Genomic DNA, 13,725 nt, shown 5'->3' on the forward strand with positions numbered 1-13,725 from the left:
AATGAAAGGACGAAACGGTGGAAATAGGCCTTCACCAATTGATTCTCTGACGGAAATTTCAACCGAAAAATCTGGCGGCATATTTAAAAATGATGGATTTTCCGGCGGAAATTTCCGCCGGAAAGACAGCTGAATTACCGGTGTTTCTAACGACCAATATTCCACCAAAAAAAATGCCAAAAATTGATATTTTCATGCAGCCAACCTGATTATTTCCAAATAAAATTTAGTCTTATAGTAAAAGCTACATCCCTATTTTACTAAACCATGGGACTTTTCAAGTAAACAGAGTACATTTAATTGAATGCTCTATGCTTTTTATGTATAAAAATTGAATCAATGCTCCATACAAAGATTTGAACCCATGTTCAGTTTACATTTTTTAATATAAAGACAAGCAGCACAGCTTCGAACTTCAACACCAACAACCCAAGTTAATGCCTTATTACGTCGAGAAATTATTAGGCGCGGAGTGCGTCCGGAGATCAATAAAAATATGCCACATCACCTCATTGGTGGGTACCGTACCCGCAATCGGTACCGCTGGATACCGTTAAGTACCAGTGCTTGTGAGGACGATTCTTCCATCAGCACTCCACCTAATAATTGCTCTATTACGTCAGTCCAAGCGGCGAGCGAGTGTTCGTTGGAGCCTGGCCAAGTTGGCGAGACCTGCGCTGAGGAGAGGCTTCCTTCGATTCCCTCAAATGGCCTTTGAGGGCTTCAATCTCCTCCAGAGTCTCGACGACTTCCTTCATTGAAGGCCGGTTTTTCGGTTCGGCTTCAATGCATCTGTACGTGAGCTGAGCTGCTTGAAGAGCTCCTTTTGAAGGATACTTGCCGTCAAGCCTGGAATCCATCATTCTCGATAGCTTCCTTCTGTCAGCTAGATATGGCTTTGCCCAATCTACCAGACTGTGCTGCCCAGCTGGTCGATTTGGGTCAAGTGCTCGCTGACCTGAGAGCATCTCTAACAAGACAACTCCGAACCCGTACACATCACTCTTTACATACAAATGACCTGTAAGGATTGATGAATCATCAAATCACAATGGTAAAACAAATGTATGTTTAGTGCAATAATATGGGCGAAAGGTTTTGCATTCATTATGTAACAATGTAAGAGGATAGATTAAGGCTTTGTTTGGGACTGCTTTTCTATTGCTTCTTAAAGCTATTTTTTAGGACAAATATTTAAATTTCTGTACTAAAAAACTGTTTTAGAAAACAGTAAGAAAACTGTCACAAATTATATTTTTTTCATTCCTTCTATCTATATTATCTTTGATCTATCACCTTTACCTCTTAACTGTTTTACATTATTTTATTTATTATCTTGTTGATGCCCATAATGCCTACTTATTTTTTATTATCTCATCTCCAGACTCTTGTATTCTACATCCACCACCCTTACAGGATAATCTTTTCTTATTCTATGCTTTATTTTTGACTAATGAAGACAGTTTTTGGATAACCAGTTTAGAATATACAATCAATCAAATATATGATTTGTCGACGCATTATATTTCTGGAAGGCAAGGGGTTGGCAAGTTCTTCATTCTTTTTTACTTTTGTCTCAAAACTCAAAAGCGAAAGGTAACAACATACCGGTTGCAACATACTCAGGAGCTGCATAGCCATATGTGCCTATGACCCTGGTAGTCACATGGGACTCACTACCTATTGGCCCATTCTTCGCTAGACCAAAGTCTGAAAGTTTTGCGTTGTAGTTCTGCAAAAGATGAACACATATTAGATATTAAGAGGGAAAATAAAAACATGTTAATTATGTTATGATTAATACCGAGTCAAGAAGAATATTAGAGGCCTTGAAATCACGATAAATAATTTGTTTCTCTGAAGAATGTAGAAAAGCAAGGCCTCGAGCAGCACCAATGGCTATCTTTAGCCTAACATTCCATGAGAGAGGATCAAAAGCAGCCCCTCCTACCAAAACATACGTTACTTCATTACTTTGAATCCAAGAATGTCTTTAAGTTTCTTGAGAATTTCAGATGAAATATATAGAGTTATTTGACAAAGAATTAGATATCAACTCTATCCAACACTTGAGCAACATTTGGAATGATTTGTAAGTGGAGAGAAGTAGAAAGTTATTTACAATTATCTCTGCAATCATTGTGTGATATTTTTGAAAGAGAAAAGGCATATAGTATCAACAAGTCTCACAATTCTACACTTTCTTTACAGGCAATTGCAACTATCCCATACAGACCCTAATTAGTGGAATTGACTGAATTTCTAACTGCAAAAAAATATTATTGAAGCTCTCTTTCATTAAAATCAATCTTAGAATTCATAATGCTAAAAAATAATATCTGATAAAAATACATACTTCTGAAAAGATGATTTTCCAAGCTCCCTTTTGGCATGAACTCATAAACCAGGAGAAGCTCCCTGTCCTCCCAGCAGTACCCCAACAGTTTGACAAGATTAGGATGCGAGAGCCTTCCCAGAAAATTAACTTCAGACTGAAAATAAAGAAATGATGAGAGAATTACTCTTAAAAAGTAGCAGAGGAATGAGAACCTTGAAAAGTGTTTAAAAATATAATCAAATTCTATGAAAAATAAAGCTGGAGGAATATAAACTAATCTGGTTTCCCATGTCCTAGTCAGCTATACATTAGAAATAGTGTAACCATTGCTTTCTCTGTCTTGGATTGCTTGAAATGTGATAGAAAATGTTTGTAGGAACAAGAGTTTTTCTTGCTGAATTTTAATTTCAGCCCCTGCAAAAACAGATTGGAGAAGAATTTGGAAGAAATAGCCAAAAATAAACCTCTCTAATTGATAAAAGATGAAAGAAAATGAACAAGATACAATGGATCCTCAATTGGAGAGGATGATCCGCCTCTCTTAATCTCTAGCTGGCAGCTAAAGCCCAAGCAAACCCTAGGAACTGATTCATGTAGGATATGGTTTCTCCATGTGTTTTATGTATTTTGAATTGTTATTTTTAGCATGAAGGTATATTTAGAATCATAAGATCTCACCCGTTTACTTGTTTCTAGTAGACCACAAAAATGGGGTATAATTTCTAATGAAACGATTTAGCATTAAGTATCTATATAGCCACCATCATATATGAAGACGAAGTCTGCCTCCTTCCAGTGACCTGCACAAGGAGCAAACACAAACAAACAAGAGAAACCTTTGCTGCTTAGAGCTTCGTTTCTCTTTCCTGTTCATTCACATATATATAACATTAAGAGTGAATTACAATAGATGGTCCAGATTGATTGGCAGACCATCAACGGCTATTACCAATGCCGTACACAAGTTCGTTTAGAACAGGAGAAGTGGAGTAGGAGATGCAGGCGACCGTGCTAATAGGCGGTCGTGCTAATACCTCCTGTCAAGATGACGATGTAAAGATCATTTTTGTTCCAGGATCGTCTGGGACGAAGTTGGATCGTCCCAGGACGATCGGTACAGGTTGTGCTGGAAATTTGGATCCTGAGCAGTTCGTCTGGACGAAATTTGGATCGTCTAGACGAAAATTCTCCAGAGCCAAATCGTCCAGTGACGATATTTAATTTCGTCTGTACGAAAATCTTATAGAGCCCAAGTCGTCTAGGGACGGTAATTAATTTCGTTTGGACTAAATTCGTCCAGAGCATAGATCGTCCGGGACGAAGTTGCGATCGTCCGGTACTATCAGTCTGGATATATATAGAATGAGATATTTTCGGAAAAGAAAAGGACGCCAGGAGAGAGGAAAATGAAGGAAAAAGAAGGAAAAGTGATTTTTGGGCGACTCCGGTCCATTTTCGTCCGTTGCTGTAGTTAAAGAAGTTGACCGACTCGAGGTAAGGCACATTCCGCCTTTCTCAATTTTCAGAAACAAGGATTTTGACGGGTTTTCTGTTTTGAATTTTGTTTCCGTTAGCGAATTTCGGGTATTATTTTCTGTTGACAAAGGTTTTACCGCGTAACTTTTGGTATATCTCTAAGATGTTAATTGTGAACGTTTTGAGTATTTTCTGGAAGATTTTTACCGGATATTTTGGATTCTGCGGTGTTTTAAGCGAACTGCAAATTATCAGGATGTTGAAAAATGTTTTGTCAGTACAATGAAAGTCTTACAATGTTGTTGTGAATGTTCTGTGGTAATTTGGTAAATTTCTGAATCTGTGAATTTTGTGTAAATTCCGTATACTGCTGTTATGCCGCTGAAATTTCGTACGAATTCTGATTTTTCTGAATTGAGTTCTTGAATGAATTAAAGTGTTTGTGTGCTATCAAAAGGAAGTTATAAGGGGTCAGAATCCATCAAGATTTTGTAAGTATCAGGGAAAGGAGCGGCTATTTCGGATGCGAGTTTCTGATGATTTTGATTGGTGATTGATGTCTTGCTGAGCTGTTAGCTCATCCTTGTTTTCTACGTGGTTTTCAGGTTCTGGGAAAGGGAAGGAAGTCTTGGATTAGCTGTCCAGAGTCTGATCTGTGATTAGGTATTTTGTACTTTTGATTTTGTTACAGTCATGGCTTATCTGTTCTATTTTATTCTGTTCTTTCTGTCTATAAGTCATGTACTGTATCTATATATGATTATTTTGATGAAAGAAAAGATAGATGAACTGCGCTGTATTCGGATGTTTTTAGTAGCTCTGTGTTTTTCTGTCTGTGTTATATTTGGAAGAAAGTTCTGAAGAAACTTCCAAAGCCAGATCCTGGATTTGTTGGCTCCGTCGCGACCCGATGCGAGCGGGATCCGTCCCGGTCGGGTTGGGTCGTGACAGACGATGTCGTAGAAATTGTCAGCTTGGATCGCAGAGATTGGAACTTCTTGTAGGACAGAGATTTAGTAAAGATATCAGCGGGTTGGTCGGTAGTAGAAATGTGATGAACAAAGGCATGTTGAGCCTGTATACAATCACGAATGAAGTGGTAGTCAACTTCAATATGCTTAGTTCGAGCATGGAATACTGGGTTGTTGGCCAATGCAAGTGCTGAAATATTATCACAATAAATCAAAGTTGGAGACGACGATGACACATTAAAGTCAGCAAGTAATCGTCTGAGCCAGAGAACATCAGCTGCTGTGGCAGCGAGAGCACGGTATTCTGCCTCGGTTGAGGACCGTGCAACTGTAGGCTGCTTCTTAACACACCAAGACAGTAAATTCTGTCCGAGAAATACACAGAATCCAGAGATGGATTGCCTATCCGTAGGATTAGAGGCCCAGTCCGAATTAGCAAATGCTTGAAGCTGAAGATCGGAAGCTGATATCGGGAGGACATACTCAATTGTGCCATTTAGGTATCGAAGGACACGCTTGAGGTATTGGTAATATATTTGATATGGTTTGTGCATATGTTGGCAGAGGTAATTTACCGCAAATGCAACATCTGGCCACGTAAGGGTGATGTACTGCAGGGAGCCCACGAGCCGTTTATACAGATCCGATTGAGGGAAGACTGGTGAATTATCGGTAGGAGATTGCAATTTTATAGGCAGGTGACTTAACGTTGGCTTGCAGTGAAGCATTCCTGCTTTGTTAAGTACTTCGGCTATATACCTGGATTGGCATAGATGAAGCGCTGATTGGTGGTGTGAGATTTGTATGCCAAAAACCTTTTGAACAGGGCCTAGATTGCGCATACGAAAACATGAATGAAGCCGTGACAACAGCGTGTCAATGACTGTGGGATTATCTCCAGTAACTCAGTAAGTAGCACATCATCGACATAAACCACCAAATACATGTTATCATTGCCTTGAGTGAATGTCAACAGAGAGGGGTCGTTCTTGCTAGCTGTAAAACCATAATTCAGGAGGACATTTGAGAAGGTGGCAAACCAACGGCGCGGTGATTGTTTGAGACCATAAATGGTTTTATGCAGTTGAAAAACATGTGTGGGATGCTGCGGATCTTGGAATCCTTGAGGCTGTTTCATGTAAGCAGCTTCGTCTAATTTGCTATGGAGAAACGCATTGGAGACGTCTAGATGATAGGTCGGCCATCCACGGCTGGTAGCAAGAGTGAGCAATAAGCGGATGGTGGGGAATTTAGCCACAGGGCTAAATGTATCAGTATAATCAACACCAAACTGTTGTTTGAACCCCTGCGCAACGAGCCAAGCCTTGTATCGAGAAATGGAGCCATCTGGATGTAATTTGGTTTTGAACAACCATTTGCAGCCTAGAATATTTAGATTTGGTTTGTGCTCAACTAATGTCCAAGTGCCTTGTTGAAGTAGAGCCTGAAATTCAGTGGACATAGCCTGTCGCCAGGGTAAATGCTTACTGGCTTCGGTGAAAGAGGTTGGAGAGGGAGGTACAGAAGTAGTGAGTAGATTGAAAATTTGTTTCGGCTTTAAGTTACCCGTCTTTTGACGAGTTAACATGTGGTGGCGAGATGAAACAGGCTCAATTGGAGTATGAACAGGCTCAATTGAAGTATGAGGTAAGACAGAGGTGGACGTAGCTGAAGGAGAGGGTGAGTGTTGTATGATTGGATGAAACTGATTTGCCTCAGAGGAAGTGGGAGTTGTGGTGGTTACAGGAGTTGGCACCAGAAGTAACGGATGGCTAGACAGAGGCACCGAGAGTGTATCATCCGGAATTGGGATTGAATGATCAGTGGGGAAGGTAAGTGTTTTGAAGGGGAGATGTTGTTCAAAGAAGGTGACATGTCTAGATAAATAGATACGTCCAATGTCAAGATGAAGAGAGTTGAAACCTTTGGAATGAGAATCATAGCCCATGAACACGCAGGGAAGGGAGCGAGGTTGAAGTTCATGACGTTGGATGGTGGGAATCCAAGGATAGCAGAGACAACCTAGTACCCGAAGATGGTTGTATGTAGGGGGAGTGTTATATAGGAGATGATAAGGAGATAGCTTACGAAGATGTCGTGACGGTAAGCGGTTAATAAGGCATGTGGTTGTAAGGAGAGCTTCTACCCAATATTTGAGCGGAATATGAGCATAGAAGAGAAGAGAACGAGTGGTTTCCAGCAAGTGCCTATGCTTGCGTTCAGCTACACCATTTTGCTGTGGTGTGTGAGGGCAAGAGAGACGATGAAAGATACCGACTGAACGTAAGTAAGATTGAAATTGGTTACTTAAATATTCTCCACCACGATCCGATTGTAACATTTTAATGGGCACTTGGAATTGTCGTTCAACCAAACATTTGAATTGAAGAAAGATAGGAAACACTTCTGATTTGTATTTAAGTGGATAAACCCATGTATAGCGGGTATAATCATCAACAAAAACTACATAGTATTTGTAATTTTGAACTGACAAAATCGGGGAGGGTCCCCATACATCTGTATGTATAATTTCTAAACACTTTGTAGTTCTAGGTACATTGGTAGAAAAGGAAATTCTATGAGCCTTTGCCCGAGCACAAGCATCACAGTGAGCTGAACTGGACGTGGAAGGAAAAGCAGCAGACAGGAGTGATTGCGTGGAAGGTGAGGGATGCCCGAGACGTTGGTGCCAGAACGAAGATTTATTTGTAAGTGAAGAGAAGCTTGCAGGAATGGAAAACTCTGTCCGATCTCGAGGAGTTGATATGGATTTAATTGGGTAGAGTCCTTGATGAGAGGATCCCTGAAGTAGCGTCCGATGACTCTTGGAATCCTTAATGAGAAAGCCATTAGAGTTAAAGAGAATGTAACAAGGATTGTCATGAGTTAAACGGTTTACCGAGAGGAGGTTGTGAGTAATTTGAGGAACATGGAGGATAAGAGGGAGGTTAAGCTTACTAGACGGTGTAGGTAGAATACCCTGGCCTGAATGCGTGATCGGTAAATGATATCCACTGCCAACTTGCACTTGAGAGAGTCCTGAGTAAGGTTGAGCTGACTATAGTTGTGTTATATTAGATGTTAGATGATTGGAGGCTCCCGTGTCCAAAAACCAGTCAGCATTGGACGGATCATCCTGCGCAATAAACGCTTGTTGCTGTTGTGGTTGATAAGCAAAATTCCCTCTATGCCAACAGGTGGATGCAGAATGTCCCGGTTTAAGGCAAATTTGGCATTCAATGTGTGGGGAGGAACGACGTCCACATCCACGGCCTGAAGAGTTGGTGCTGCGACCTCCACAAGCAGAGGATCTTCCTCGTCCGCGACCACGAAATCGTCCTCGAACTGCATTTAATGCAAATGACGAATCGGCAGTAGTATTTGAAGCTGTAAGCTCAGTTAACAGTTCTGAAAGAACATTAACTTCTTCGCTACACAGTAGAGAATAAAGTTCATCCAGATCAACTGGTTCAGCTCTGGTGCGGATGGCTGTTTTGAAGCCATTGTAAGTAGAAGGCAAGCCATTAAGCGTGTATAATATGATGTCCTCCGGATCCACAGTGCTTCCCGCTGCCTGAATGGCATCGACCTTTTGTTTTATCTCGGTCAAATAATAACCTATATATCTATAATATCACCTACATCTAAAGGTGGCATGCCCATATTATCACCTACATCAATGAAAGATGGTAAATTGAGTGATCTTGCAACATCCTCATTCACATAAAAAATTATATTTAATTTTTTTTAAGAGCAATAAACATATATAAGAACTGGTGTTGAATGGATAGGACTATCTCATTAAAAAAAAAACAACAACAACAAGACCAAAATATGTTAATAACTCTACTGGAGGAATTGAAATTGTCGACTATGCCCCACAAAAGTGATAATCACCTCTAATTTCAGACTAAATTAGTTATTATCAATCTCAGTAACTTTGTAAATAAGCCCATGAGATCTTTAATACTTCTTAGTATCATCAATTATTTGCACCTTTTTTCAATAAATGTCCAGTTGACTTGACAGTCTTTTCTCAATTCTACTCAATACAAATTAATAATATTGATGATTAATTTACCTTTAAAAAATAATTGATTAGCATAACAGTTCACCATCAAAAGCTCATATATTCAAGCCACATTTAAACCATGTTCAACCATTGGTTTGAATGAGATTTGAAACAATCTCTTCAATCTTTTTTGTCACCTTTGCATCTGAGGTACATTAAAATGATATAATTTGCTTGGAACATATGATACACGATGCGAACCAAGGATTTAAAATTTGGGTCTGACTGATCAATCTGATTGGTTCAACTATGAACTGCTCCAACAATAAGTCTTGTTTGCCTATTTAACCAGATTCGCCTCAAACCAATGAGAACTAACAGTTCAACATATAAACTAGCGAATCTGACACTGTTTTATAAAATTACTTGGTTTTCCATTTGATCCAATAATCAAAATTAATTTTAAATTTAAGTGCTAAGAATTAAATTTATAGAACTTCTATACTTAATTTAATACCCAATACGTAACCCTAGCCCTCAAACTCCTATATCATTCTCTTTCACCATTTACCATGCATCACAGTAGCTCCAATCTCCCGATCTTCTTTCCCTACCATTCTCCTTCGCTGGTTGTCACCCTCTCCCTTGATGGTAATTCCCCAATTGTTGCCCTCTCCCTCGATGGTAATTCCCCAATTGTTGCCCTCTCCCTCGACAGCTCTAGCTTCTTCATGAGCTCTTTGAGGAGCTAAGTTAACCTAATACCTTCACAAATAAGTAAAAGCTCAAAATAGTCATCGACTATCAATAAATGTCCAATTTAATCCCAGACTTTCAAATTGCCCCATCTTAGTCCCTCAACTAGTAGAAATTGAGTCAATTTGGTCCCTGGAAATGATTTGTCGTTTAAATTAAGCAGCAAAAAGCAGAAAACGGAATAAACACCAGAGGACACCACAACATTGTAAAAAAAAATCAATGGTTCAGTTGTTATTTATCAATTCTCTCTAAAGTTGAATGGACCCAGTAAAATAATAAAATGACGAGTATTAGTTGATTAGGTTTAGGCCAAATATAAATTTAAACCTATATTAAATAATAAAGAAAGAGAAATCCTTGTTATTACAACCACCAAGTTTCAAACCCAAGGAATATACAAACCTTGATCCGTCTCCTTGTGGATGTCGCACATTGCTCGTTGTCTCTGTCTCATGATGTCGAAGTGCACTGTCTCACTCGAAGGGTTTCTTGCTCAGTGGGGCATAGTTTGTCTCATAATCGCACGCGAACTACCCGGAATGCAAATCAAAGCACGAACGGCGCATCTCGCTCGCGTCGCCCTAGGTCGCTCACGTCTCCCTCTACACAGCTTCACCTCGCACAAATTGGTCTTCAAGGTGTATGGCGGGAAGGCGTTGAGCAGTTGTTCTACCTAAATGCCCACAAAGAAGCGAATCCCTGGAGCTTTTTCCATTAATTTAAACGACAAATTGTTCAGGGACCAAGTTAGCTCGATTTCTTCTAGTCGAGGGATTAAAATGGGGCAATTCGAAGCTCTGGGACTAAATTGGACATTTATTAATAGTCGGGAGAATTATTTTGAGCTTTTACTATTAATTAGTTGTAAAGGTTGATTCTTCCTCGGCTTGTTTTTTTATTTAATGAAACTTATTAATGCTAAATTGAGAGTTCAAACCCATGAAAAGGTTCGTCCTTAAATTTTGAATGCTATCCCTATGAAAAATTTGGAAATTGTATACAAATTATGAAGAATATTGTAATTGCATGAAAGTGTGTAAATTGAACCTATTAATTTCAAAGGACCCTCTGAGTAAATTGAAACTAAACCAATTAATTAAAGGTGTGTAGAATTTTCTCCCATATTCATTTAATTTTTAGAAAATCAAAATTTTGAAGGAAGAAAATACAAGATTTTAAAGGGCCTGGGGCCATCAAAATTTTGCTTATGGCTACCAAAAAAGAGGCCAGTAATTTAAATATTGTAGATGTTTAATTTGATAATTACAAAATATATTACTTGTGTATGAATTCTATTTATTTTTTGCCACATATTTATATTATTGCATCATTATTATACATTTAGATTATATTTAATTAATTTTAATATTTATTATATCATGTGTTTTAACCTTCGATTCAACTTTGGTCGAACAATTGAATATTGAACATCTCATTTTTTCAGTTCCATGTTCAATCTAATTTTTACAACTTCGCTACAGACATTAAAATAAACCTTACCCATATTAGTTAAAGTCATAATTAAACTGATTTTTTCAATTGAGCTGCATTGTTGTAATCGTCTTACATTTTCGAGTGAACAAATCTCAAACGAAAGGATGATAAAAGCAATGGAGAATGCCAAAGTGTGAAAGGGGAGAATATTGTTCTTCCTATATAGTGGAGAAATAAGCATAAGAAGGAAATTTTGATCTGAATGAAACTTTCGAGTATATTTCTCTAAATATGATTATTATGAGACAAACAAAGTCAAATTTCTCTAAAGAACTGGTTCTTTATCTCCATGAACACTCACAAAATTTCCGTCTAAAGTGTGGATTAAGGAAGGGTCTAGGGGGAGAAACTGCTTTCTTTTTTATCTTGAAACTTCTGCCAACACATACTGTCATTGGCTTCATCTACCAAGACAAGCACACTTACCAAATTTATGCTTTTACGTTTCCAATGAAAAAAATATATATTTATTAAAGATCCACAAATATATGTTGTATGATGAGAACTTAATGCAATTTCAAGTTTAGAATAAATTGCAGGGAAATACTTATTTTTCCTGAAAACTTTATGCAGTTGAAGAAATTAACACAGCTTCAAAGAACTCACAAAAAGAGAACATTAGCTTATCCTAAAAGCTGAATGATTTTAAAAGAAAAAAATTTACAAAATAAATAAAAACGATTACCTGCCACTCTTCATAACCTTGCATGCTTGTAGAGTTGAGCTTCTTCACAGCAACCACCATTCCAAGCCCACTTTTTACTGGACTCAAAGTTTTTTCATCAACCCATCCCTTGAACACCTTTCCAAATCCTCCTTCCCCAAGAACTGCCTCTGGTTTAAAATTCTTCGTTGCACTCCTCAGTTCTGCAAATGTAAAAATATGAAGATTTGGCGACTCCAAAATCTTTCCATGCGGAAATGACTCATCAATGCTCGCTCCACTGCTTGTAGACTGCCCAAATGTACTGTTGCTAAATGTGGAAAACTTCCCAGTAGTGGTGGTGGTGGTGGTGGTGGTGCTAATTTCTTTAGATGACAGCACTGAGATACAATACAAGAGTGGACACAAATCTAAGTGAGAAAAAACGTGAGAGTGCTTTTCCAGATTACAATTAGGTTTTGACTAAACAATGAAGCTTTACCACAATTTGAATCAAAGTTTTGATTTTGAAACAGAAATAAATTTGACCAAAGTTCAACTTTTAAAGGCCCTAAAGATTCCAAACACCGACTCAAGGCATAATAGCATTCCAAAGTTATTTTTTGAACTGATATGAAGAAACAAAAGGAAGTATTCTATATTCAAGGACATAAGAGGCATAAAAGATCACATCTTTCAAATATCACATCTGAAACAGTTAACGGATTATTACTCACAATCAGAAAACCTGAATAACAGAATTCGGGGAACAAACAGAACGTAAATAGCAAACCCAAGGAAATCGAAACTTGTACGAAGTTATGTACCTGAACCGGTGTTTGCTGGGCTCGAGCTTACATTCTTATCTGAAAAACTGCAGAAATTTCCCATGGACAAACAGCTTCTACCTCTCTCCGGTCCTTTGCTTTTGCCTTCTCTAAAAGATTTGCCCTTCTTCCTCTAACAAGACCTTGCAGAATCAATCATGGCTGTGAAGGAGGAGATAGAGAAGAAGACAGAAGAATTAGAAAGCGTATCGTCAGGCAGAAGCGGAAGCGTTCTTGCTTTATGCGACCGTTGGCTCAAAAAAACTTCACGGTCATCTCCTTCGCTGCAGTCAACGGTCAGAGCGCCCAGGAAGTCCACCCGGCACAGTTGAGCGTAAGGCGAGGCTTCCCATTCTTTGCTTAGAAATGGTGATCTGCTGTAGGACTTACAATATTTATGCGTGGTTCAAAAACCAATAAAAGTTGGCCGCGTTGATAATTTTGTATTGCCGCCGACAATTTAACTTGTTGAATTTATCAACTCAACATAATAATAATATACTATATAAGTAGAATAAACTTGTACTCCACAAATGAATTTAATAAGCTAAATATTTTAATTATCTTTTAGAAACATATTGGAAAGTTCCTTTTAATGAGAGTCCACTCCAAACAAAATTGACTCAATTATTACTCACATGAGGTTCAAGTAAGCATTTAGAAAATAATATTTTGAGTAAGATTATAAAATTATTCGAATAAGGTAAAAAAAAAATCAAATATTATTTGAATTTAGCTCGAAACAAATTTACTTAAGTATTGAATCTATTTGAGAAAGCTTCAAGCAAGATTCAAATATAGTTCGAGCAATATTCAAACAGTAACTAGCTATAGCATAGCAAGCTATAAATTTGATATAACCAAATATAATTATTATATTTATAACATAACAACATATAACTTTAATATGTCAAAGTACAATCGCAATAACTACAATAAAGTTGACTATAATTTTAATATTTCATAGTACAGTCACAACAATTATAACAAAGTGGACCATAAACTTTAATATATTCTAGCATAATCAAAATAGTTATAATAAACAAACTATAACTTTGGTATATTAGAATACAAGCACACCAATTATAACATAATTGACTATAAACTTTACTATATTATAGTGCAATCATAAGACTTATAACATAGTTGACTATAAACTTTGATACATCATGGTACAATCATAATAGCTATGACACCACAAATTA

At 37.8% G+C, this 13,725-nt stretch overlaps 1 protein-coding gene across 1 annotated transcript; it reads right to left on the reverse strand.

The window, feature by feature from the left end:
* Positions 1-274: 274 nt before the first annotated feature.
* LOC110098100 (probable serine/threonine-protein kinase PIX13) lies at positions 275-12,881 on the reverse strand. The gene is made up of 6 exons (XM_020824815.2): positions 12,521-12,881; positions 11,736-12,094; positions 2,357-2,492; positions 1,805-1,947; positions 1,609-1,732; positions 275-1,021 (listed from the first exon to the last, which is right to left on the reverse strand). Exons 1-6 carry the CDS (start codon positions 12,582-12,584, stop codon positions 615-617), a joined length of 1,233 nt encoding a protein of 410 aa, XP_020680474.1. The 5' UTR covers positions 12,585-12,881; the 3' UTR covers positions 275-614.
* Between the last annotated feature and the right edge of the window lie 844 nt (positions 12,882-13,725).

This window comes from Dendrobium catenatum, unplaced genomic scaffold, assembly GCF_001605985.2.
Source record: "Dendrobium catenatum unplaced genomic scaffold, ASM160598v2 original_scaffold_153000, whole genome shotgun sequence".
NCBI lineage: Eukaryota > Viridiplantae > Streptophyta > Magnoliopsida > Asparagales > Orchidaceae > Dendrobium > Dendrobium catenatum.